This window comes from Lissotriton vulgaris, chromosome 5, assembly GCF_964263255.1.
Source record: "Lissotriton vulgaris chromosome 5, aLisVul1.2, whole genome shotgun sequence".
Lineage (NCBI taxonomy): Eukaryota > Metazoa > Chordata > Amphibia > Caudata > Salamandridae > Lissotriton > Lissotriton vulgaris.
In genome coordinates this window covers 1,480,669,184-1,480,694,958 of record NC_141693.1, presented here as the reverse complement: position 1 = coordinate 1,480,694,958, position 25,775 = coordinate 1,480,669,184, and the positions used below count along the sequence as shown (strand labels likewise).

At 46.4% G+C, this 25,775-nt stretch overlaps 1 protein-coding gene across 1 annotated transcript in view; it reads left to right on the top strand.

Annotated features, from left to right (window-relative positions):
• Positions 1-11,932, top strand: part of CNTN2 (contactin 2) — a 209,161-nt gene extending 197,229 nt beyond the window's left edge. The window contains exon 22 of the mRNA XM_086919714.1: positions 10,236-11,932. Coding sequence (XP_086775840.1) covers positions 10,236-10,339 — 104 coding nt within the window. The 3' untranslated portion in view covers positions 10,340-11,932. The remainder of the gene's footprint in view (positions 1-10,235) is intronic.
• Positions 11,933-25,775: the final 13,843 nt, after the last annotated feature.

Here is a 25,775-nt window from a genome sequence, read left to right as displayed (position 1 = left end):
AGTTTGAAAATCCAGCTGTCTTTAAGATATATTTTCAATTAAAAACATTCCCTTGAGTTTCACAAGGAATCTCTTCCCAGAATACTAAGGGGCTTATTTACAAGCCCATTGCACTGCCAGTAGCGACATCTCTTTTTTGACACACTGGCAGTGCAGTGTGGGTGCCCAAATTTACAAGGCTACATAGTCACCCTGCGTGAACTTTCATGGCCTTGTAAATATGGGACCCTTTCACACATTACTGTGTGGTGAAAGGGGCATCCCACGCAACATCCATGGAACCTGACACATTCCCAGAACTACAGGTGCCGTAACCTAGGAATGCGTTGAATCCAATGCCTCCCCAGAGGAGGCGAGGAAGTGGTGTAGTGAGGAGAAATGCTTTTATTTCTACTCATTTTTTGCTCTTTCTATGTGTGCTGCAGCACACATAGAAGGAGCAAAAAAGCGTCCCTTCATGCAAAACAACAATCATCCCTGCAACGCAGGCACCCCTGAACCATTGCACAAGGGTGTCTGCGTTGGCGCATGGATGTTGTTTGTGTGCTGGCGCAGGAGAGAAGGACAAGAATGCGCCGTATCTACGTCTCCTTATCTAATGCTGCCCTTTTATTTGCACACAGCAGGACAGCAAGAAGGCTTTCTTCACTGCCATTGTCAAAACATAGTAAGTGAGGTCCTAAGCATGCATTTGGCACACCTAGATCAGTTGTTTTCTGTGGAATACCGCACCCATAGGCACAGGGCCAAAATAAGAATTTGGCCGAGAGGCTACTCCATCGCAAAGGTGACGGAGTATCCTCTACGGCTACGCCAAATTGAAGGTTTCCCCACCTGATTTATGTAGACAACGGAGACAACCAACACACAAAAGGGGATGGGAGGCTGCTTACAATAAGTCTAACCACTGGCAATAGCTGGGGTAGCCTTCCAACCATCGTTCATTTGCACGACTCCATCTCCGCCGCTTACAAAACCCTCTGACAGCCGACAGAGTGAGGGCCATAGCAGGCCTGGCCATGTGTCCAGCAGCTCAATTTAGAGTGCATGGACAAATGGCTAGTTTTTACTTTTAGCCAAAACACAGCTTTATATAAAAGTGAAAACATTTACACTCGCGCCATGGGAATACAACTCCCAAGTGTGCGGTGCGACATTGTCTTGTTGACGGTGCCACACTGCACACTTTCAATGCCTTTAGAGGAACCACCGTCACTCTAAATCAGGCCCATGGTACAAATATATTAACCATACCGTAATAAATAGGAGTCTGCAATCTGTGTATAAAAGCCAATCTATAATTTCCTTACTACAGTCAGGTTGTGCCATCTATAGTAACTTGAAATAAGGGAGAGACGAAGGTGTTCTACTGTAATAATTTATTAGAATTACGTTGTGAAGTCATAAGCCAGCTACCAGAGCCAGCAGCCAATGAAACAGGCAAGTTGCATAGCATAATTATAGCTGCAGTTTAAACAATAAAAACTAGAACCGAGTTTTCATTCTTTTTCTCTATTTTTCGAAAATGAACAGTGATCAACAGAATGAAGAAATTTATAGCGAACAAGTATATTTATTGCACTAACGGTACTTAAAGGAAAAACTGATTATCTCTGCATTTTTCTACACAATCTGAACTACCACATTTCTTTTATCTGACTTACATGACATTTTTTTTATACCTTTTTGAAAAAAATATTACACACTGTGATATTTCAAATCCTTAATGATTTGAAATATCTCCGGGAATATCAGACATCGTTTTCAAGTAACTCGGTCTCCGATACTAGCGAACAGCAATCTTGCCAAACAGTATCCATAGTTTGTATTTACTTTATTTTTTTTAACATATTTTATTGGAGTTTCAAGAAACACATTTGCTATACATTTCGCTTTGTTACTATAAACAATTCCAACATAGAATGCCATCATGCAGTCCATCTTTGTATTCATTCTATACTCATGGCTACAATTACATGTCACTAGTGTTAATACTCATCCCTTTATCTACCCCAACATCCAACTTCCTCCCTCCCTCTAGCAGATTTCCACCAGTCATCTTATATTTGTGACAGTCGCATGTTATAGGTTGAATTTAATCTTTGTGGCCTGTTCCTCCACCCTCCTCCCACTCAACGGATCACTTCTCCTCCGTCTTCCAATTGAGGGATATATCAAGGGCCCTTCTCTAGAGTGTTGTGTCATCTTCCCTCACCGCTCGTGGTTCTAGGGTCCCTCATGGGGACGTACCCATCGGGGTCGTTTTCCCCAAAGTTAATTCAGGCTCCTTCAGGCTATTGGTCAGGGCCTCCCAGGCACGAGCTCGCTCCAATGCCCCAATCCCTTTCTTGGCATTCCGGAGATGAATTCTCCCCTCACAGGCCACCCATTTCTCTAGCTCGGTCTTCCCCGTGGGATTTCCAATCTCTCTTGACCTCACGTTTCGCAAGAACTAATGACAAATCTTGAAATCGACTGGTGACCCAATTCTTAGCATTGTGCGGGAACAATCCCAGGAGGCAGTGAGCTGGCGAGGGTGGGATCGGTTGATCTATTGTCCCCCCAGTAGTCGTTGTTACTTTTTCCCAAAAGGCTTGCAATTCAGGGCATGTCCACAGCAGTAGGCCCGCACCCACCTCTCCACATCTTGGGCATTTCGCATCATCCCTCTGAAAAAACAAATGTATTTTCCTGGGGGTGAGGTAGGCGCTGTGCAATATTGAAAAATTAATTTGTTGAAAGCTGGCATTTCTCTAGGATTTGGGGATCTCCCCAATATGTTTTCCCAGGATTTGTCATCTATAGGGATGGTCAGGTCCTCCCTCCAGCCATTCTAGTCAATGTTTGTGCCGTATCTCTACTCAGAGCTCATATAGGCATGTGACTGCCTTGATTCTACCTCCCCCAGTGCCCAAGTACCCACAAGTGGCATGCGGAGGGGGCTCAGAGGCTCCCAATCTCCAATATGCTCTAATCACCGCAACTAGCACCGCGTGCAGCAGAAAGTGCCCCTGGGGCAGATCATAACCCTCTCTGGGGTCCTCAAATTTAAAGAGTTCACCCCCGTTATACAAATCCCCTATTCTCAATACTCCTGCTGTTTCCCAGTCTTCAAGTCCCACCCATGTTGCTTCGCGAGGAAGCACCATGAGCTCGGTTATAGGGAGGTCAGGTGTGTATGGGAATTTGATCTTTGTTTTTTGGAGAACTCGTCTCCAACACCGTCTGGCTATCATGACCTCTTCAGTATCCTCAGGCGTGTCCCAACCCCTACCCAACAACAGTTTCCACAGAATTCCCAGGTCTGGATCAAATGGGTCTACCTGTCTGGTCTCAGATTCGAAGTCTCCTATCCACCTCGCCACCCACTGTAGCTGGGCCGCGAGGTAGTAAGGTAGTATTGCTCTAAATCTGGTACATTAGTCCATCCTCCCATGTCGATCGCTGCATTGTTCTAAGTGCGACCCGCCTACGACCTGTGCCCCACAGGAAAGATGTTATTATAGAGTGCAATTCTGTGTGCGATTTTGTGGGTATCCACATTGGCAGTGTCATGAAGAGGTATAATAGTCTTGGCAACGCCACCATTTTCAGGAGAGCCACTCTCCCAGCTAGCGATAATGGGTGTCCCCTCCAGAACTCCAAATTGGTCTTTAAGACCTCAGTGCCTTACCTAGATTTCCCTCGACTTTGTCAACTTGGCATGGTATAGCTTCACCCCCAGATACTCCAGACAGTGGGGTTCCCATTTGAGAGTTCCCAACTCCTCCACAGGGGTCCCAGCTGCCATCAGCTAGAACAATTTGGACTAACGCCAGTTCATTTTCAAGCCGGATATTTCTCCGAATTCACCCATCAGTGCCTTAGAACCTGATAAATCTTTCTGGGCATTACCCAGAAAGAGCAATAGATCATCTGGGTAGAGGGCAATATGATGTATTTTAGACCTTAGGCATATGCCTTGATAGCACTTTGCAGCTCCCTGAGATTGTTCGCCCTGTCCTAAGTCTAGCCATTGGTCCCGAGTAAAGTAATCTGACCCATGCAGAGAATCCCTATCCCATCCCCATTTTTCAACACTCCATATAAAAATCCACACTCCAGGCTGTCAAAAGCCTTTACCATATCTACTGCAAAGACGATTTCTTTGTACCTTCCTATACCTCCTCTAGTCATAAGGGCTATGAGCCGTCTTATCTTAAGTGCGGTATTATAACCTGGGATAAAGCCTGCCTGGTCTTGATGCACAAGGGTCGATGGAGTCGCATGGCCAGTATCTTACTTAGTATTTTAAAATCTAAATTTAACATCGATAATGGCCTGTAAGCGCCACATTCCATGGACTCTTACCAGGCTTAAGAAGTGGGACAATCAATGCTTCCCGGGCGGACCTCAGAAGGTGTCCTTCCTCCAGGGCTGCCTCGTATACTTCCTCCAACCTGGGTGCCAATTCCTCAGCATAAACCGCGTATAGCTCAATGGAGATCCCATCCGTCCCATGCGTTTTACCTTTGGCACGATCCTTAATTTCCGCCCTTATTTCTTGTATATTAATGGGGGTTCCTAATGTCTCAGCCTCCTCTGCATCAAAAGCAGTAAGAGAAATTGCATTCAAGTACTCCCTAATTGCGTCAGTCCCCTGTCCACCCCTGGATCTATATAGCATGGTGTAGAATTCTAGGAATCTTTTTGTGATGTCCTCCTGCTTATATAGTACCTGCCCTTCCGAATCCTGCACAGCCAAGACCGGGGTACCCCTCCGGGATGGACTGGCCAACCAGCAGGGGACCAGTTCTGTTCCTCTCCGCATGTGTGCACTCCATATACCTCTTGTAATTGAAACTGCACAGTCTTTCTGTTTGCTTGGCTACTTCCTCCTTAGCATCTAATAAGGCAGGACCCAAATCCGGACTCCCATGTCGCCATTTCTCTAGCGTACACAATGCCCTGTCTGCCGTCTTAAGGTCAGCTTCTAGAGTGCGTCTCACTCCTTTAGAGGTAGCCATGCATTTGCCCCTTTGTATCACTTTAAAGGCGTCCCATTCCGTCAGTCTAGAACTGGTCGTGTTTGCATTTGCTGCAAAATAACTCTCTATGCACTACCTGATCTCCTCACAAAAAACCTGATTTTCAAGTGATTCGGATTTGAGTTTCCACATTGGTATACTCTGGCGTATCTGTCCACATCTGAGGTGGAGTAGCATCGGATTATGATCGGATAGGGTATGTGTTAAGTATTTTACTGCCTGGACCTGAGCAAGTATATCCGGGGAACACAAAAAGGCTAACATGTAGGTCATGGACTGACAAGTAGAAAGAATAATCTCTGCCCTCTGGATTCAGGCACCTCCAGGAGTCAACCAAGTCCCACCTGTCAAGCCATCTTTGGCATGCCCGGGACAGTATAGTTACAGTAGCGTCTCTCAACAGTGGGTGTGACCAATCCCTCTGGAGATCCACTATTCAGTTAAAGTCCCCACCAACAATAACAGATCCTGGTAGGTATGTTGCCAGAACGCTCGTGAGCTTGGACAAGAACGTCTCCTTCTCTGTGTTAGGACCATATATACTCACAATCGGTATGTCACGGCCATCCAGCCTGCCCCTTATCACCACATTTCACCCCTCTGGGTCTATTACCTCCCCAATTCATTAAAACAGGACCCCAGATCTGACCCATATCAAAACTCCTCTGGCAAAGGCAGGGTACTATATGTGGTATAATTGACCTTTCAATCTTCGCTGTAGCGCCTCTCCCTCGCTCCAAGTCAAATTGGACTCCTGCAGGAGGGCAGTATGGAATCCCCTTATATTCAGGTAGAACTGAATTTTATACCGATGTGACATAGTATGCATTCCTGTTATGTTCCAGGAAATAATCTTATATGTTTGGTGTGTAGCCAACAGTGTGTATCATATGTGCTTCCCTTTGAAATCGGTCAGGCTGCTGTCTCCAAACCCTGCCGGTAGGAGGGAGGCATGGGTCCACATTTTATCAATGACTGGACTGTGAGATCTGCAACCCCCTTAAACACAAATGCATAACAACCCCAACTCCCATTCCCCAGAACAAGCAGGCAAACTCCTCTCATCCAAACTTTCAAAAACGATATCCAACAATGGAAAACGTGGGATGGAATAGGCCTTCCTCCCATTTGGTATATTCTAATGTGTAGCCCCGCCACCCTCTCACCCATCTTGTACATTAAATAGTCTGTACATTGTCCCCTGTCGGGTATTGTAGTGTTCCCTCCCCTACTCTCTCCCTCTACCCCCCCCCCATTTACTAGTGAGTGTCAATGTGGACTTTTCACAATTTCAAGTTCCATTCTTCAATGATACTTGCGGTTTTGTGACAGTCAAATTATTTCATCTGCTGTGGCTATAGTGACCTGACTAGCCCCCTCTATCGTGCTGGTGCTGAGTTCTGAATCTGAGTCTCGTGCTTCCTCCCGTGCAGGAGTAGTGACCCCGCTGGAGCCGGATGCACTTAAAGATGCCACCGCTGCCATGACCTGTTCTCGCTGCTTCTCAGCTCTAGAAGGGGCGGCCAACGATTTACTGTTGTACCTCTGAGGTTGGGGGACCCCTCTCTTCAGGTGCTCCTGTGTGGTTCTCCCATTCGCCGGACCTTCAAGCCATTCTCATGCCTCCTGTGGAGAGCTAAAGAAGACCGAGCCCAATGTGGTCACAGTTCGTAGTCGGACCGGGAAAATCATTGCATACTGGATCTCCAGTTGCCTCAGCTTCTTCCTAACTGCCAGATAAGATGCCATTTGCCGCTGAACTCCCCTGGAGAAATCCGTAAATAGCCTGACCGTGATGTTGTCTACTGTCATGAGTTCCTTCTTCCAAGCATGTGCAAGTATATGGTCTCTGTCTTTGTAAAATAAAAATCGTGCTACTACAGGACGCGATGGACCCCCGGGGGGTGGCGGGGCTTCGCAGGGACCCTATGAGCCCTCTACAGTGTGAAAAGAGGGGGATAAACCCTCCGTTGACACCTCTTCCCTGAACCATTTCTCCAGGAAAGACATCATGTCCCGTCCCTCAATTTTCGCCGGCAGCCCGGTGAGGCTCACAGTGGTGCGGCGTGATTGATTTTTGGCATCTTCAGCTCTCATTGAAAAGATCTTCACTTGGGCCTCAACTGCTTTTAGCCTTTCTGTGGCCATAAGTACCACTGGTGTCAAGCTCTGCATATCTGTTTCGACCGTGGTCACTCTCTCAGCAAACCGCCAGTGGTCGGCTCTGAGCAGGACCCTTTCTTCCCAGACTGTGTCTATTTTATTCTCCACTGCGAGTCATGAGGCAGTTATGGCCTGTAGAATATCCTGGAGCATTGGTGCTGCTGGTTCTTCTACCTGTGACGCATGAGTGGAGGTCAGGGTTGAACTATCTTCAGCGTCTGTCATGTTTTGGGACGGAGGATCGACCACTCTACCTTTGCTCGTTTTCCCCATCTTCGGCTCACCGTGTATAGGTTCATCGTCCCTGAATCGCCAGTCGGGGCAGCTCTCTCGCATTCAATAAACCGAGGTAAAACACAAGGGACAGGTGTGTGCTCTTCTCCACGTGATCTCCTCTCAGGTACTCGCTCCAATCCCCATGAAGATCTTCATATCCCTAAAAGGATTGTATCCTCCCCTCTTTACGTGGACCAGGACCCCAGCATGGGCCTCAGTTCTGTATTTGTCCCAAGTCCAGTCTCTATGGTGATCCACCTGTCTGTGGTTGATTCTTGCAAAGGGTCAAAAGCTCTTCCAGCTTCCTTAATCTCTAGGTGGGGGGACCCCTCCTAAGACTAACTATGTTGTGCTGCTGTCCCCAGGGCAATCAGTGGGCTCTGCAGCTGGAGCTAAGGGCTCATTCCTGGTATTTCTTTAATATGTGGAGTTTACACCCCTGGGCCTCCACGGCGCCAACCCACCTCCTCTGCCACACCGCAGACTTCAGTTACCCCGGATCTCCTTTGAGCAGAGCCTCCTCGTTAATATTGTCTCGGGCACGGGGTTGCGTTACCATGTGCCAGTGTCTTGGGGCTCGCTGGATGTAGCTTCGAGCATCCAGTTGCCCCTATGTCTCTTCTGTGGGGTATGCACTCCTGCAGCTCACTCTCAGGGGCCTTGTATTGCTGCGTTATTTCAGGCTCACTTACTGCTCCTCAGTGAAATCGGAGGGGCCGGTCCTGCACTGTGCCCGCTGCTGCATTGTCCCGTCCCTTCTCTTGTCGCCTCTTCAAGTCTTCAAGGGCGGGGGAACCCATCCACCCAAGTCCCCCCACAGCACCCTCTCACTTCCTCCTATGGATTCCTGACCTCGGTGCTCTCGGCCCCCGCAGTTAACGGGCCTCTTCATCTGCTTTGGTCTAGACCCGGGATCTCGCCACCGCCTGCTAGGGTCTCTGGAGTGATCGTCGCCGCTCCCCGCTTACCGGCTCTTGCTTCCAGAGGGTACAGCGTGAGCCCCCCGTTGTCCTCGTTGCGGGCCCTGAAAGTCGCAGCCCTCTGTCTCGGGTTTTCAGGCCGACGGCAATCATGTCTCTCTCTCCACCACAGTGATACGCCTCCGCAGGACCTCCATCAGGGTTATCCTCTGGTCCCGATTCCGCACCCAATCTGCACCTCGCTGCCTTATAATGTTTAATTGTGGGGCCGGATCGCTCCCCCCACAGACTTCTGCCACCATGCGCCTCTAATCGGCTTTCAGGTCCTCCCAGTAATTTAACTCCAGAAGGCTGTCGCCATCTTGGGTGCAGGCCGGGCAGCTCTAACGGGCTATATTTTCGGCCGTATCCGCTCTCTGTTTCGCCAAAGACAGCAGGTTCTGGCCCCCAGTGTAGCGAGGGGTCTTGGTGGTGGGTAGATGGATACCCCGCTGGGTATATAATTGTAGGATGGGGATCAGCAGACGGAGCCCTTGGAGGCCACACCCCCTACATAGTTTGTATTTACTAAGGCACTTTTTTTAATGTACTGTGTGATATTAGCCAGTATGCGTTGCACAAATCCAGATGAATACCAACTTATCAATTACAGACAGTGACGCAATGCAAAATGATGGAGAATTCATGCAGATAGGGACCGGCTCTAGGGGGGTGCAACCGCACCGGGTGATGATTTCGGGTGGGGGCATTGTGTTTGAAGTATATTATTGTTTTAAAAGCACCTGCTGCTGCGTTCCTGGACTCCAGTAATTTTCAGGAAACAAAAGCAATGTCAAGATAACTCCAGTGATTAATGTTCTTCCTAGAGAGATCAGATGTTTGTCTAGTGGACGTTTTGACTCATGGTAAGGCAGCGCAGAAGGTTAAAATGCCTGCTGCAAAGAGTGTGTACCAGGCAGATCACAAAGTGTAAATAATGTAAATAGTTCAGTGGGTTACTGATTTTGTCTGAGAGATCCTTTGTTACTTACAGTTTATAAGTTATAATCCTAACATAGAACAGTGAGCTATTAACTGTCATCAAAGAGCTGCATGCAAACTGCAAAGTATAGATTAGAGCATTATGAATTTTTCCCCAGTCTTTCCTTATCCTAATGTTGGAAACAAGGGTCATTTGGAGAGAAATTAATTCTGATTATTAAACGAACCCCCAACCATGGTGTTATGTTTTAGGTTCTTAGTTTGTGCTTCTCCAGACCAAGCACTCAAACTATCCTTCCTACCAGTACAGATGCCATGTGACTCCTACACCTGGTAGTCCTCTATCTTATGTAACATTTCGTATATACTGATTTACACACCTATCATTGATTGTCTCTGTTTAGTGTGTGTGATGTACAGTGCTCTGACACCCTACACTGGTATGAGTGGGGGCGGCGCTATAAAACTAATTAAGTGCATCTGAGAGAGAGCGGTTACAGAGACTTGAGGGGGCACTGTTGAAGGGTGGTAGTGACAGAATCCGAGGCGGAGGTGGTCAGTGAGGTGCCAACAAACATTGCCGCACTGGGAGCCACCAGCGCTAAAGCTGGTCCTGCAGGCAGAATATGATGAGGGGCCCCTTAGTCTCTCATATCTCACAGATAGTCATTGGCCTTTGGCTGGGTGGGGGGCCCCTGAAGTTTTGGGATCCGCTAAAGTGCTGCAGGAACCTAGATTATGCCCCTGATTACAGCATAGCCATTTTTGTACCTGAAGCAATAGTTTTCAACGCAACTCCTATATTTTTGAGCATTCCGAAATCTTTGATTTTTGTCATTGAACGTCTTTGTGTTTGCTTTGGTTACAGGCACTAGCATGATGGTGGACAATTCCTCAGCCAACGCAGTGAAGACCACCGCTGTAACCTGCGCTGTGATAATGCTGGCCCTGATTGGCTTTCTGCAGCACTGACCGCAACCCAGGGCATTGCAGATTGCTCGAAGATGTATGAGTGGAAAACAGAAAACTTCTCCACAGATATTATGGGTGGCTCCAAAGGGCTGCCTGTTCAAAGTGCAGAAAAGAGGAGGCCTTCTTGAAAATCAGGAACATTTTTTTTAGAAGCTAGAACATTTCATACATCAGGGTCAAGATAGCGAAAAAAACAGAACTTTTTTAAAACCAAAAATAAGGGAAAAAATTTGGCGCCAAAACATAAAGCTGGTTGTCCAGTCAATTTTTTGCCTTATCTAGTACGAATATCAAATGATGAATGTTTTTTTTTACATGACTTTGGTTTTCTTTCCAATGCTGTACTGGAAATTCTAGCCAATCCTCAAAAAGTGTTTCATTAAATTCTGTCATTTCAGGGGGCATCTGGTGAGTGACCTAAATTCTGGAGCGACCTAATTCTGGAAAGTGATTGACCTAAAAGGATACCATGGCTCAGAATCTGTTAGCCCTAAAATCATGAGACTTTTGCCACAATCAGGAGCACTAGCAAGCTGGTGAGGCGTCTGCCACAGAGCAGTGTGGAATGCCAAGTGCCCCTTGTTTTGAGAGGTTTTTCACAATACTCCACCATCTTTTCTTACTATGAGCAAATAAGTGCCATTTTTAGCATAGATTTAATGGGGGCTAGAAAAGGTCCAGTCTCTGCTCCATAACGCCCCCTAAGTTACATGAAAAGAAGATGGCAGGCCTGCCTAGTGCCAATGCAAACCAACAATGATGGTTTAAAAAACAATAAAACAAAAGGCATACACACCAAAAACAACCATGAATGCACTAGCAAAAGAAACAAAACAGCTTTAGGACACACCGGAGAAGGAAAAACAAACAGCTATTCCTAAATTCTGTATAAATGTTTCAGATCACTAGATATATATCTTTAAGGATTAAATGGTCGTTGACACAAGGTGACTTGTTTGAAGATGTGTAGGTGAGGCTGTGTGCGATGTAGGAGATCCCTGAGGCGATATAAAGTGATCTCCTCTGTCAAAGTCTGTACATACCCAGGTGTCTTGTTAAGGCACCAAACCCTTGTGCACCTTCTCAGATCTCTTACCGAGACACAATGCCTGTACATTTCCTCAGATATATGCATCATCATATTTATATATTAGCAAATTCCTCCGTGTATTTATTAATGTGGATTGTTCAATGTTTGGGAGATCGTTGGCTGTCATGTAAATATCTGTTAGGGTGCCGTTTGTATAATTTTTCAATCGAGAAGTGAAAAATTTAACCTAAGCTCTGCTTTTCCTGTTCACGGTGGTTCTGCGTCAGCTTGCCTCTAGCCTTCGGTTCACAGGTTGTGTTTATCAAAACTCAGGCACTAATGTTTTTTATATGTTACATATTTAACCACAGTATTGCTCAGTTATTACATGGTAAGGGGAGAGAGGTGTGATCGAAACATGAACCTGATTTTCCAAAAAGTGAATTTCAAGATGGCTGTCACAACAGTATGAAACAAAGTTATCATGCCAGGCAAGCGTAAGACTGTTTTTAAGTTCAATTTCACTCACTGTACAATTTTGGTAATAAATCGGTTTGCATTTATACTTGTTTGCTGTTTTTCCAAAGCCTGCTGTCCTATTTTCCAAGCAGTTATTCTAGGCCTGCGGGTTTTGCAGTAGGAGCTGCAGTGCTTTAAACGAGACCCCGACGCTCATTTGAAATGGGGGCTGACAGCACAGACTCTTCCATTGGGAAGGTTGTCTATAACGATCTGCGCAGGACAACAATGCAGTCAATATTTTGCGTATTAATACGGTATTCCTTCAAATCATAGCTCATTTCCTCCATAGTGAAGACCGTTAAGCCCATTGGGTTGGGTGTACCAAACCTGGCACGGGAAGCCTGATCTCCCAGGGCACTGAAGGTCCAAGACACAAACCCTGCACACCTGGAGCTATTTGGGCGGCATTTTAGGAATTGGGGAATCCGGTTTTGAGCATCACCCCTTTCTCCCTTTGCCCTCAGAATGGTTTAATGGGGACTCTACAATGTAATGGCGTGCACATTTTGTATCTCTGGAAGCATGCTGCTTCTGTATGAGGGTTTGCAAAGATGTGGCAAGGGGACTGAGCAAATCTTGAGTTATTTTTGGATGTCTTGACATCCTCGTACATACAAAGCCTGGTAAAACCTTAGCTACCCACCCGCCCGCAGAGATCAGCCAGCCTCTTTCTATTCTCTGTTACAAGAGTGCGGCTGACTCGTATGAGAGGCCGCTCCTTCACCTATCTTGGACCTAAACTTTGGAATTCCCTTCCTTTGGAACTTAGGATCTGTCAGTCACTTTTAGCCTTCCATAAAAAGCTAAAGAGCTTTCTTTATAACCAAGTATAATTCCTCTGTTTTAATTATATGCAACCTCGCATGCCTTGCTTAGCACCGGGAAACCCTGTTGGGTAGCTGTGTGCTTTATAAATCTTTAAATAAATAAATAAATGTCTGGATAGTCTTCTTTTGTTCACTGTGGCCTAGTGGTGGGAATAGCATCTTGTTCCTGCAATTTTGGAGAAACTGAGGCATTTGAAGGACTTTCCGGGTGTTGGAACCTTGATTGATTGTTGCCCTGTCTGGGTTGCTTGTATTACATAATATCAAGGGCAAAAATGTTTTACAACAATATTACTATTCTGGAATTATTCCACTGTATGTTGATTTACATTATGTGACATACTGACTGGGTTTTGTTAGAATGTAAGATGATTTTTGGTGATTGAAGGGGGATCTGGGTGCCAAAGGCTGTGTTATCTATTCATTAATATAGTATTTTAGCTGGTGATTAGTAGGCTGCATTTTGGCATTAAAGGGTGGCCTGTTTGTTTGGAGTCAACAGTGAGCTTGGCTAGTTCAATCTGGATCTGGGTAATGGCGGGTGAAGCTTAAGGCAACTTTTGATAGTTGACCAGCGGTCATGGTGTTCAAATGTAGATTTATTTTTTATGTCTATGGTAAGCTTTGTGAGATGCAGTCTAAAATTATTTTGGAGTGTTATGGTTTTGGATCGTAGGTTGATTTTTATTGGTTGAAGGGGAGCACGGGCACAGAAGATTTGATTAATGTCTGATGTTTGCAGGAGTGTCTGGACTTTGCCACTAAAAATGCTTTCTGATATTTAAAGGATGGTATATCAGTTGCTATATTTTTTCTATTTTTAGGGTATCGGTTAAAGAATACGTTTGTTTTTGTAATGTAAACAACAGCCATGTGTTTATCATATGTTTATTTTTTGGTTATTCTTTATGAACTGGACCACAGATTTAGGCTTGGGGTTGGAATTTAAAAGAGTGTCAGGATGTTGAATTAGATATTTTTTGTATTTGAATGAAAGTCTTGGTCTTGGATTGTGTGCTTATTTGTGGCATTTAGAGGAGGGTGATCATGTTGGAGCTTAGATCAAGTTTACGTAGTTTGGCATGCCTGAATTTTTGTTTGTAGATTAATTTTTGGAATTTGAAGAGGCACATGAGTGTGGTAGATCGATTTATATTAGGGTGAATCCTACCAGGCAGCACAGCTGTATAATTTGCTAACGACATCTAAGGGACATTCAGAAAGCTTCCCTTAGAATGTGTTCTGCCCATTATCCAGTATTGGGGTATTTTTCATAGATTGACATGCCTGAATCATTCCCCATCGCCGAGGCGGGAGTCCCACGGTAAATTACAAAAGTAGTGCCATAAATAAATAATAGTAGTAGGCTAAAAGAAAAAAGTCATAGGCCTAAATCTTAGTAGACTGTCTACATCATAATAGTAAAAAGAACCAAAAGTCAGCACCAACCAATCAGCTACCAGCACCCTCTAGAACGCTTTCAGCAGAGGCAGTACTCCTCAGATTTTCACTGCACGTCGTGTGGAAGGGGTCTCCCTGAGTGCCACTCAGTTATTCAGTATTATGGGTGTCTTTCATAGATTCACATGCCTGAATCATTCCCCGTCGTAGAGACGGGAGTCTCCGGTACATAGAAAAGTAATGTCCTATAGACATATATAGAGAAAAATAGGCCTAAGGGTCTCACCTTAGCAGCCTATCTATGTCCTTTTGTAAAAAGGACAAAACTCCAGAAGGTAGCCAATCAGCTACCACCTCCCTCTAGAACCTTCCTGTCAGGAGCCTCAGTCTCTCAGATTTTCTACCGCACGTTGTGCTAGGGAGTCTCCACCTGAGTTCTCCTCAGGTTTCCTTGTTTCAACTCTTTTCTTCACAGAAATTGGATATTTTCTTCATAGTTCTACCATGGCTGATCAACAGAAGAATAGTCTCTTCAGAGCTTGCTCTTCTTGTGGTAAGAAGAGGCTCCATATCGATGATAAGCATGAGACCTGCTTATACTATCTTTATCCGGACCATACACCTAAAGAATGTAGAGTTTGTAGAACATTCTCTACAAAAACTCTAAAAGACAGAGAAGGACGACTGCTACTCTGGCTAAACAGGCTGAAAACCAAAGTCAACCTGGAGTCTTCAGAGGAAGGTGAGATAGCTTCTGTTTCCTCTAAATTATCCTTGAAAAGGCCAAGGGTTGCTTCCCCTAGCCCTACAGAAGTTCCTTCTAAAAAGACTGCCAAAAAGTCTTCTGGGGCAAAATCCACAACATCTGACAAGGAGGTTCCTGCCTTCAGGAAGCCTGCGCCGTCGTCGATGACGAATTTGTCGACGCTTTCTTCTGCGCAAAGGCAGACTGTGTCTCCAGTCTATGTTTCGACGTTGACGATGAGGGTGTCGGCGACGACGGCGTCGTCAGCCTTCTCATCGACGATGACGACTACTCCATCGTCGACGGCGGTTAAGCCTGTGGCGTCGATTATCCACATTAAAAAGCCATCGACGACGATAAGGATTTCGTCGACGACGACTTCAGCGTTGACGACGAAGCCAAAGCCGTCGACGCCTGCGCTGTTGACGAGGACCCTCTCGTCGACGAGCATGCCGTCGACAAAGACATCAACGACGACAAAAACACTGTCGACGAGTGCGCCGTCGACGAAGGTACCGTCGACGAAGGTACCGTCGACGACAATGGATATTCAGTCGACGACGACACGACACCATCGACGACATCATCGATGACACTACGGAAGCAATCGGAGCTGATTTCTCCGTCGTCAGCTGCATTTCAACCGTCTACGATCCCACCATCGAAGACTGGGACATTAACACCAGCAGACGGCTTGCATCAAACCCCTCAGGGAAATAAGGGCACAAAAGTGCCAATAACACCAGACTTAACGTCACCAAGTAGGGTGCAAAGATTGCCCCCATCTCGCCTACTGCAGGACGAAGACTCAGACGAGGATCTAGACGATCAGGCCACCAGTCCTTCACACCTAATAGTGAAGTGCCAAAGCACTGATGATGAGGGGGATGGAATGGAATTTGCAGAAGAGACTGTGCATTCACAAGTCCAAACGCAAGTCACGCCAATGGTATGCCTTCTAGTGTCTATAGTTTCTGATTTGCAATTCTTGATTCAAGACTACAAACAGCGATTTCCTGAATTCACCTCTGCTCCGTCAGCGGGGACAAATCCAGCTACATCTGGACCGACGCCATCTTCACGGCCTAGGCCATCACCATTAGTGATCCGCCAGGAAAGAGAGCCAGTGCAGGATATCCTGTCTTCTGAGGAGGAACTTGAAGAACAGGAGGAGGGGGAGGTCAGAGATGACCAGTCTGACCATAGAAACGATGAGGACTACATCGCTCCTTCTCCAGCCACACCTGAGCCCGCTACCTCGGACTCACCACCAGTGGACATTGGCGGATTTCATAACTTAGTGGAGAGAGCGGACAAAAGATTCCATATGACGATGGAATCTCTAGAAACAGACTGTTTCCTGTATGATTTTAAAGACCCGGTTAGGAAAACAACCAGGTCAATTCCTATAATCGATCACATATGGGAGCAAGGAAAGCAGCTGATGCAGACACCAGCCTCAGTCTCAGCAGTAGTACCGCGGCTGAACAAAAAGTATAAGGCACCATCAAAAGTGCCAGTCTGCCTTACTGGTCATCCCAAGCCAGATTCTGTGGTTACCCAGGCGGCACAGAAAAATTCTAGGAACCCGTCATCTCCATTGTCAGCTCCGCCGGACAAAGAGGGCAGGAAACTAGACAGTATTGGCAAACGCTTTTCCACCACGTCGGCCATGACTGTGAAAGTAGCTAATTCCATTGCGCTACTGGGCCGCTACAACAGGCAATTGTGGGAGGATATTGCCCCGTATCTTGCGGAGCTACCAGATACAGTGAAAGAGGAGGTTCAATCACTCCTTAAAGAGGGACAAACATCAGCATCAGAACTTATTGATTGTGCGCTGGATGTTGCAATGACCGGCTTCAGACAGCTGGCAGGAGCTGCGGTCTTGCGAAGGCAGGGGTGGCTTAAAGCGAATTCTTTCCGCCAAGAGGTCCAACTTAAGGTACTGGACATGCCTTACGACGGCCATCACCTTTATGGGGAAAAAATCGACGAGGCCCTACAAACGATCAAGAAAGATACTGACACGGCAAAGGCGCTTGGCACATTACAATTTAGGAACCAGTCCTTTCGAGGGAGCAGAGGTAGAGGTCAGTCCTCTTACAAAGGATCTTACCAAAACAAATTCACATACTCCTATAATCAGGGCCAGTCGCAATACCAACAGTGACAACAGCAACAAGGTCGCCAAACCTCGTATGGAAGGTCCAACTACAGGGGAAAGAACCAAAGGAAAACCACTGGCGGACGCCAATGACCTTTTCCAGCAGGCAGTCCGTACACAACCTCATTTTTTCAAACTTGGAGGAAAACTAACAGACTTCCTCAACAATTGGAGATCAATTACAACAGATCGGTGGGTGCTCCAATTGATCCAATTCGGACATTCGTTGGAATTCAAATCAATTCCCCCGACAACTCCTCCTCGCAAAATGCAACACAGGAATTTACAATTACTCCTTCAAGAGGTCTCTTCTATGTTGAAGAAAGGAGCAATAGAGCAAGTACCATCAGCTCACAGGGCAAGGGATTTTATTCCCGCTTCTTTCTGATACAAAGGAAAGGGAAGAAATGGAGGCCCATCTTAGATCTCAGGGCACTCAACGCATTCTTGAAGAGTCAATCGTTCCGCATGGTTACGATCCAAGAGATTTTGGGCTCACTGGAGGAAGGGGACTTTATGACGTCTTTGGATCTGCAAGATGCGTATTACCACATCCCAATTCACAAAAACCACAGGAAATTTCTCAGATTTGCAGTGGCGGGTCAACACTATCAATTCTGTGTCCTCCCATTTGGCCTCAAGTCGGCACCTCGGATTTTCACCAAGTGCCTCTCTCCAGTGGCGGCTTTCCTACGACAGCAGGGACACCAGGTCTTCCCATACCTGGACGACTGGCTGGTGAAAGCACCATCTATGGCAGGCGCAGCCAAGTCCTCCAGCGCCTGTCTCAATCTTTTCCAGCACCTGGGCCTGATGCTCAATTACGAAAAGTCTACTCTACAACCCTCCCGAGTTCTTACCTTTCTCGGGGCGACACTGGATACGGAATGTTCAAAAGCTTTCCCATCTCAGGAGAGGAAGCACAAGCTTATCACTCTGGCCACCTCAGTAGCCTTGAAGAAGACTTTGCTGGTCCGTACTTTCAAGTCCCTCCTGGGATGATGTCCTTGTGTATCCTGCTTATTCCCCACTGTCGGCTCAGAATGCGCCCACTGCAGGAGGCATTGACCAGGCAATGGACTCAAAGCACAGGTTCTTTCGAGGATCGTATTGTGATAACTCAGCAAATGAACAAGGCCTTACTCTCGTGGAGGTCGCTCAAGAACCTCTCACAAGAGCTACCATTCCTGCTTCCTGCAGCCCCACATGTGGTAACAACGGACGCCTCTCTTGAGGGATGGGGAGCTGTCCTCCAGGAGTTGCAGATCAGCGGCAAGTGGACGGACCAGGAAACTCAGCTACATATCAATCTCCTAGAGCTGAGGGCAGTTTTCCTAGCTCTGCAGGCGTTCCTACCGCGCATCAGAAGCTCCCCAGTGCTCGTCAGGACAGACAACACTACGACGATGCACTACTTGAACAAGCAGGGAGGAACGCGATCACTCAAACTATCTCGCGAATCGCAAAAAAATTGGAACTGGCTTGCGCTACACAGTATCACGTTACAAGCGGAGTATGTCCCAGGCAAGGACAACGTCATAGCAGATGCTCTAAACAGACAGAGATCTATGCCCCACGAATGGGAGCTCGACCAAGAGGTGCTAGATCACATCTTTTCGGAATGGGGGACACCGCAGATCAACCTTTTTGCCACCAGGGAGAATGCCAAATGCCGCAACTTTGCAAGTTGGCATCCCCAGTTAAGGTCCCTTGGAAATGCATTTTCCATCGCTTGGCGCAACGTGTTTGCGTACGCCTTTCCACCATTCCCACTGATACCATGAGTCCTCAGGAAGATGAAGACAGAGCACTGCACTCTGATTCTGGTTGCCCCGTTCTGGCCAAGGCAGCATTGGTTCTCGGACCTCCATCGCCTCTCAATTCAGCCACTAATCCCTCTTCGTCAATTTCCATGCCTGCTCACGATGTCCAACGGCCAAGTACAGCACCCGAATCTGAAATCACTCAGGTTATCAACCTGGCTCCTGAGCACCAAGAGTTCTGCCAGCTAGACATCCCGCAAGAGTGCAAAGATGTCCTCGCGAAGGCAAGAGCGGAGAGCACAAACAAAACATATTCCTTAAAGTGGAAACGCTTTTGCATCTGGTGCAGGAACAAAGGTCTACATCGCTTTCAGGCTACCCCGGAGCAACTACTACCATACCTGCTACACCTGGCACAGTCGGGCCTTGCGCACGCCTCCATTAGAGTCCATTTGGCGGCGATCTCACGGTATACAAGAACTTCAAAAGGGCCCTCTCTCTGGTCACACAGGTTAATAAAACAGTTCCTTAAAGGACTCTACAGATCCTTTCCTCGACCACGGAGGGTTCCACCAACATGGCATCTCAATGTGGTTCTCAACCAATTTATGAAATACCCTTTCAAACCCATCCACAGAGCAGATGTCAAATACCTCTCCTGGAAAACAGCCCTCCTACTGGCACTGACCTCAGCAAGAAGGGTCAGTGAACTTCAGGCTCTTTCCATACAGGATCCCTTCATGCAGTTTAAGGAAGACAGAGTGGTTTTAAGAACTAATCCTCGGTTTATTCCTAAGGTCCCGTCGGACTTCCATTTAAATGAGCCTGTAGTCCTCCGATCATTCTTCCCAAATCCCAGCACTGCAGCTGAAAGAACTCTGCACTCTCTGGACCTGAAAAGGTGTCTTAAATTTTACCTTGACAAGACAAAACAATTCAGGAAAACAAATCAGCTATTCATCACTTTTAGTAGACCAAGGAAAGGCATGCCGCTTTCCAAACAAAGTATTTCAAGATGGATATCTTCGGCAATTGCTTTTTGCCATGACAAAGCCGGAAGTCCATTGCACTCCAAAGTACGAGCTCATTCCACAAGAGCTGTGTCCATATCGGCTGCACTGTTCGCTGGGGTGCCAATACTGGACATTTGCAGAGCAACGACATGGAAGTCGCCGCATACCTTCACCAGGCACTATTGCCTGGATACGGAACTGATGCAAGATGCAGCAGTGGACCAGGCGGTGCTTCGCCTTCTATTCCAATGAGGTGAGCCTTCTTCCTTCCCGCCATCCTTCGCTGGTATGCACATTTATTTACTTATTTACTGTTGTTTATTGATGGCTCATAGTCGCATGATATGTATTATCTAAGACTGGTATATGCTGTTCCATCAGAAATGTGCATAATGTATTGCTTGCTACTCTGATTCAGGCATCTGAATCTATGAAAGACACCCATAACTGGATAAGAAATGCGTTACTTACCTGTAACTGCAGTTATCCAGTATTGGTGTCTTTCATAGATTCACATGCAACCCTCCCGCCTACCCTGAAAGGACTCACTTCTTTCTCTAACAGTATTACGCCTACCTAGCTTGGTGCGTACGAAAATCTGAGAGACTGAGGCTCCTGACAGGAAGGTTCTAGAGGGAGGTGGTAGCTGATTGGCTACCTTCTGGAGTGTGGTCCTTTTTACAAAAGGACATAGATAGGCTGCTAAGGTGAGACCCTTAGGCCTATTTTTCTCTATATATGTCTATAGGACACTACTTTTCTATGTACCGGAGACTCCCGTCTCGACGACGGGGAATGATTCAGGCATGTGAATCTATGAAAGACACAAATACTGGATAACTGCAGTTACAGGTAAGTAACGCATGTCTTTCTTCTCCTCATCTTAAGAATGTCTGACAGAAAAGCTCTGTTCAAGCCCTGCAGGACCTGTGACAAGAAGAGGGTCCATGTTGGTGACCAACGTAAGGACTGTATTTATTGCCTTTATCCTAAGCATGAGGCAGAGGATTGTAAGATCTGCAGTAGTTTCCCTACCAAAACTCTTAGGGATAGAGAGGCAAGACTGCTTTTGTGGCTCAAATCCTCTTCGGCTGAGGAGGATGACAGAGCCTCAGCTTCTAACAAGAGAGCTAGATACCATGACAACTCTTCAAGTGAGGGAAGAAAACACCATAAATCTTCCCATGATGTTTCTGACCCATCACAGAGGTCACCTAAGATTTCCTCTGGGTCAACGCTGTCTCCAACCTCATCATCAATCAAGGAGTCCAAGAAGGCATCTACTTCAAAAACTGTGAGTAAGAGCCACATTAAATCTATCACTTTGACTCCATCGTCGACAATTTCTGTGACTTCTTCCGCCCCATCGTCATCGGCTACTGTTTCGACGAGAGCCATTTCTTCGCCAATTCTGCCTACCAGAATTTCTATTACTACTAGGAAGCCTGTTGAAGAATCGTTGACGAGGAAATCATCAACGAAGTCACCGTCCACGACCACGTCGACGACCGCACCATCGACGAATCCTCCGCCGTCGACGAAGATATCATCATCGACGAAGTCTAAATCGTCGACATTTGCCCGGTGGACGATTTTACCGTCGACGACCGTGCCATCGACGACCGTTCCGTCGATGATGGCATCATCAGTGAAGACACCGTCAACGAAGAGCCCGTCGACGATGATCCCATCAAGGAAGAGCCCGTCGATGACGGATTTACCAATTCAGTCTAATGTTTCGATGGTGATAGTTTTACCTTCAAAGTCAACACCCATTTTGTCTGGACTATACCAACTTAAAACTTTTCAGAGACATCAGGATTACAGCAAGATTTCCAAGCTTCTGCCTTCGCATCTTCTAGAAACTTACGTTGAGGATGATGACTATGAAGATGAAGACGATGAGTGACCTTTTGGCACAGCTCACCATCCTTCTGAGATCAACATCAAGTGTCAAGATGACGACGATGAAGATTATCACAATATTACCAGGAGGAACTTATGGTTCCATACCATAAATTTCATTGCAAGGAGTCACGCCAGAGGGAAATGAGTCACCTCCCTCTTACGCATACATGATCTCCAGGCCATGATGGTGGATTACCGGCAGAGGTTTCCCCCACAACATGCTGTTTCAGAAAATCCACCCCTACCAGTGGTGGTTCCTGATCCATTACCTCCGTCTGAGGTTCCTGTTACGCTGGCTCAGCCTTCAGGTCCTTCTGAACATGTGCAGCATGACACTACCTCCTCTGAAGAGGAGGTTGAAGAGGGCAAATTGCCTGGAAATGTTTATGATACAGATCCCTGGGACAAGTATGTAATACCAATGCCTTCTCCACCTCTTCCTATACCTTCTGATTCTCCCCCTGAGGACATCGGGGGCTTTCATAATTTATTGCAGCGGGCGACAGTAGATTTCAACTGCCTGTTACTATCGAACAGACAGAATGCTTCCTACATGATTTCAAGGAGGAGTCCAGGAAAATCACGAGGGCCGTATCAATCATAGACTATATCTGGAATGAGGGGGTTAAGATCATGAAGACGCCTGCATCCATTCCGGCAGTGCTCCCTCGCATAGAAAAGAAATACAGTGCCCCTGCAAACAGCCCGTCTTGTCTGATTGGTCATCCACAACTAGAATTAGTAATTTCACAAGCCACCTAAAACAACGATCTAAAAACCCTGCAACGCCTATCACTACACCGCAGACAAGGAAGGACGTCGTCTGGACCTTATAGGCAAAACAAATTCTACCATGGCAGCGGCCTCTATTAGAGCTGCTAATTTTCTAGCAATAATCGGCTGTAATGACCGCCAAATGTGTTCAGATATGGCGCGTCTCATTGTCCTCATTTCAGAAGACCTTTGGCAGGAAGCAAGGAAAATTCTGTTGGAAGGAGAACGTGCAGCATCTGAGACTATAGATTGCGCATTGGACATTGTAAATACCAACGTTCGTCGGACTCGCAGGTGCTGCAGTGCTTAGATGCCACCGATGGCTTAAAGCCACTACTTTCAGACCTGAGGTGCAAACAAAGATTTTAGACATGTCCTATGGCTGAGAATCTTTGTTTGGGAAACATATTGATGAAGCCCTCTTAGCTATCAAAACAGACATGGATACCGCTAGATCGTTAGGTGCCCTTCAATACAGTCGTTGATCTTTCAGAGGCGCAAGAGGACGTGATTTTTCATCAAGAGGAGGATATCAAAACTAACAAAACAGGCAGTACCAAACCCAGTACAGACAGCCTTATAACCAATCATCATACCGGCATACCTCTACAGCTAGTTTCTCCCATCAGGGTGGTTGAAAGCGATCACAGAATCAAAGTTGAGACACTAACAGGAAACAGTGATCTCCGCAGGGCGCCAACCATATTACCCTCCATACCCATGGGTGCGAAGATTCCAGCCTTTGTGCACAAGTGGCAGGAAATTGCTACCGATCGATGGGTTCTGGAACTAGTAACCAACGGTCACACCCTGGAATTTATCAAACAGCCACCTACTACTCTGCCCAGGGGTCCCCCTCCCCCTCATCTTCACTTATTATTCAAAGAAGCTTTAATGATGCTCATCAAGAATGCGACAGAGAAGGTTCCATCATCTCAGAAAGGAACAGGTTTCTATTCTCATTTCTTCCTTATCAAAAAGAAGTCAGGGGAATGGCGACCGATTCTAGACCGTCGCAAGCTCAACAAATTCCTCAAAAAGCAAAGTTTCCGGATTGTCAAGCATTCTGAAATTTTAGGTTGTTTAAAGGAACGGGATTTTATGGCTTCTCTGGATATGGAGGACGCGTACTTCCACATACCTATCCACCCCAAATTTCGCAAATATCTTCGATTCACAGTGGCTGGCGCCCACTATCAGTGCTCCTGTTCGGACTGAAATCGGCACCAAGAATCTTCAGGAAGTGCTTGCCACCAGTGGCAGCAGCATTAAGATCTCAAGGAATCCAAGTATTCCCTAATTTAGACGACTGGCTGCTCAAAGGTCCTTCAGAACACGAAACCAACGTTGCCACAACAGCATGTCTTCATCTCTTCGCTTCTCTGGGGCCGACTCTCAACGAGAGCAAATCACAGTTGCGTCCGCTCCAAGTCATTCCTTTTCTCGGAGCAATGCTAGACATGGTCTGGTGCAAAGCATTCTTGTCTCTCAACCGCCAAATACGTCTGCAAAACCTGGCAACTATAATTTCAAGAAGAAGGTCAGTTTCTGTCCGGATGTTTGCTTCACTCCTGGGGATGAGCACTTCTGCAATAAATCTCAAACCCTTGCCACAGCTCAAAATGAGACGTCTTCAGGAGGAGTTACACCTTCAATGGCAAGAAGCCGTGGGTTCGTTTGACGATTTCATCGGGGTCACACCGCGCATGATAGATTCTCTGCATTGGTGGTCAAAAACATTGAATCTAGCCCAAGGTCTCACATTCCTTCAAACCATTCCAGACTTCGTTTTGACTACAGATGCCTCCATGGAAGGATGGGGAGGTCATCTGCAAGATTTGCAAATTCAAGGAAAATGGTCTCATGTACACAAGCAACAGCATATAAACAGACTGGCGCTTCCTGTCATCTTTCTGTCTCTGCAAGCGTTCCTTTCAAGGATTGCAGGCTCCTCAGTGCTGGTCCGTTCAGATAATACGACCAGAATGTATTTTGTCAACAAACAAGGAGGAACAAAATCAGCTACGCTCTCGCAGGGAGCTCAAGAGTTGTGGGAATGGGTCACATTCCACAAGATAACCCTTGTCAGGGGTCTCCACAAAATTCTGTCGGACACGCTGAGCAGTTCTCAATCAGACTGTCATGAGTGGGAGCTGGAGCAGGAACAGACAAACAGAGTATTCCAGGCTTGGGGCAAACCAGCACTGGATCTATTTCCAACAAGCGAGAACAAGAAATGCCAATACTATGCCTGCAGGTTCCCTCAACAGGGCTCAAGGGGGAATGCCCAGTGCATGCGATGGTCAGGGATTTGTGCATTCGCTTTTCCCCAATACCATTGATCCCAAAAGTGCTCCGCAAGATGAAGTTGGAGGGTTGCTGTCAGATTCTGATTGCACCCCGTTGGCCATTGCAGTACTGGTTCTAGGAACTTCTGCTGCTATCTCAGGACAAGCCGATTCGTCTTCTTCTGACGCCTATGATGTTGTTAGAGGGACAAGGGCCTGGTGGTTCATCTGGACCCACAGTCCCTACACTTGCATGCATGGCTCCTGATTTCTTAGAGCTCAAGGACCTTAACTTTTCACAAGACTGTCGTGAAATTCTGGCAAAATCTCGAGCCCAGAGCACAATCAAGACTTATCGCTTAAAATGGAAACGTTTTTGCTGTTGGTGTGAGGCGAATATTAGTCACCCAGTTCAAGCTCCTGCGGATCAAATTCTCCCTTATTTGCTCTCTCTAGCCAAGTCTGGGCTTAGTTTTTAGTTGGTCAAGATCCATCTTGCTGCCATCTCCAGATTCAGAAAATGTGCTAAGCTTCCTTCTCTCTGTTCGTCTTCACTGGTCAATCAATTCATGCAAGGACTTTTCCGAGCCTTTCCTCCAGTACGAGCACTCCCTCCAGGGTGGGAACTCAACACAGTGCTAGCGTAATTAATGAAATGTCCAGCCTGGTGTTTGACCTTTCTTTCCTTGACTTCAAAGTGAAAGGGTTTATGTGACAATCATGTGTTACTGAGGGTGTGTTGGAGGAAGGCAGTAAGATGTTATTTTGTTCTAGCGCACAACTGAATATAAATGCCTGTAAATGAACTGTGCAGTTATTTAATAATATCTCAGAACTAGGAAATCACAAATTAAGCAAATTTTAGTTAATTCTGAAGTGTGGTGGAAACAAACATTTTATTACGATCAAAATAAATCAATTTAGTAGGTGAAACATTTCCATCCATCATCGCTTGTGCGCTGTATACTTTTATCAGTAAAACTGTCTATGTGTCCAAA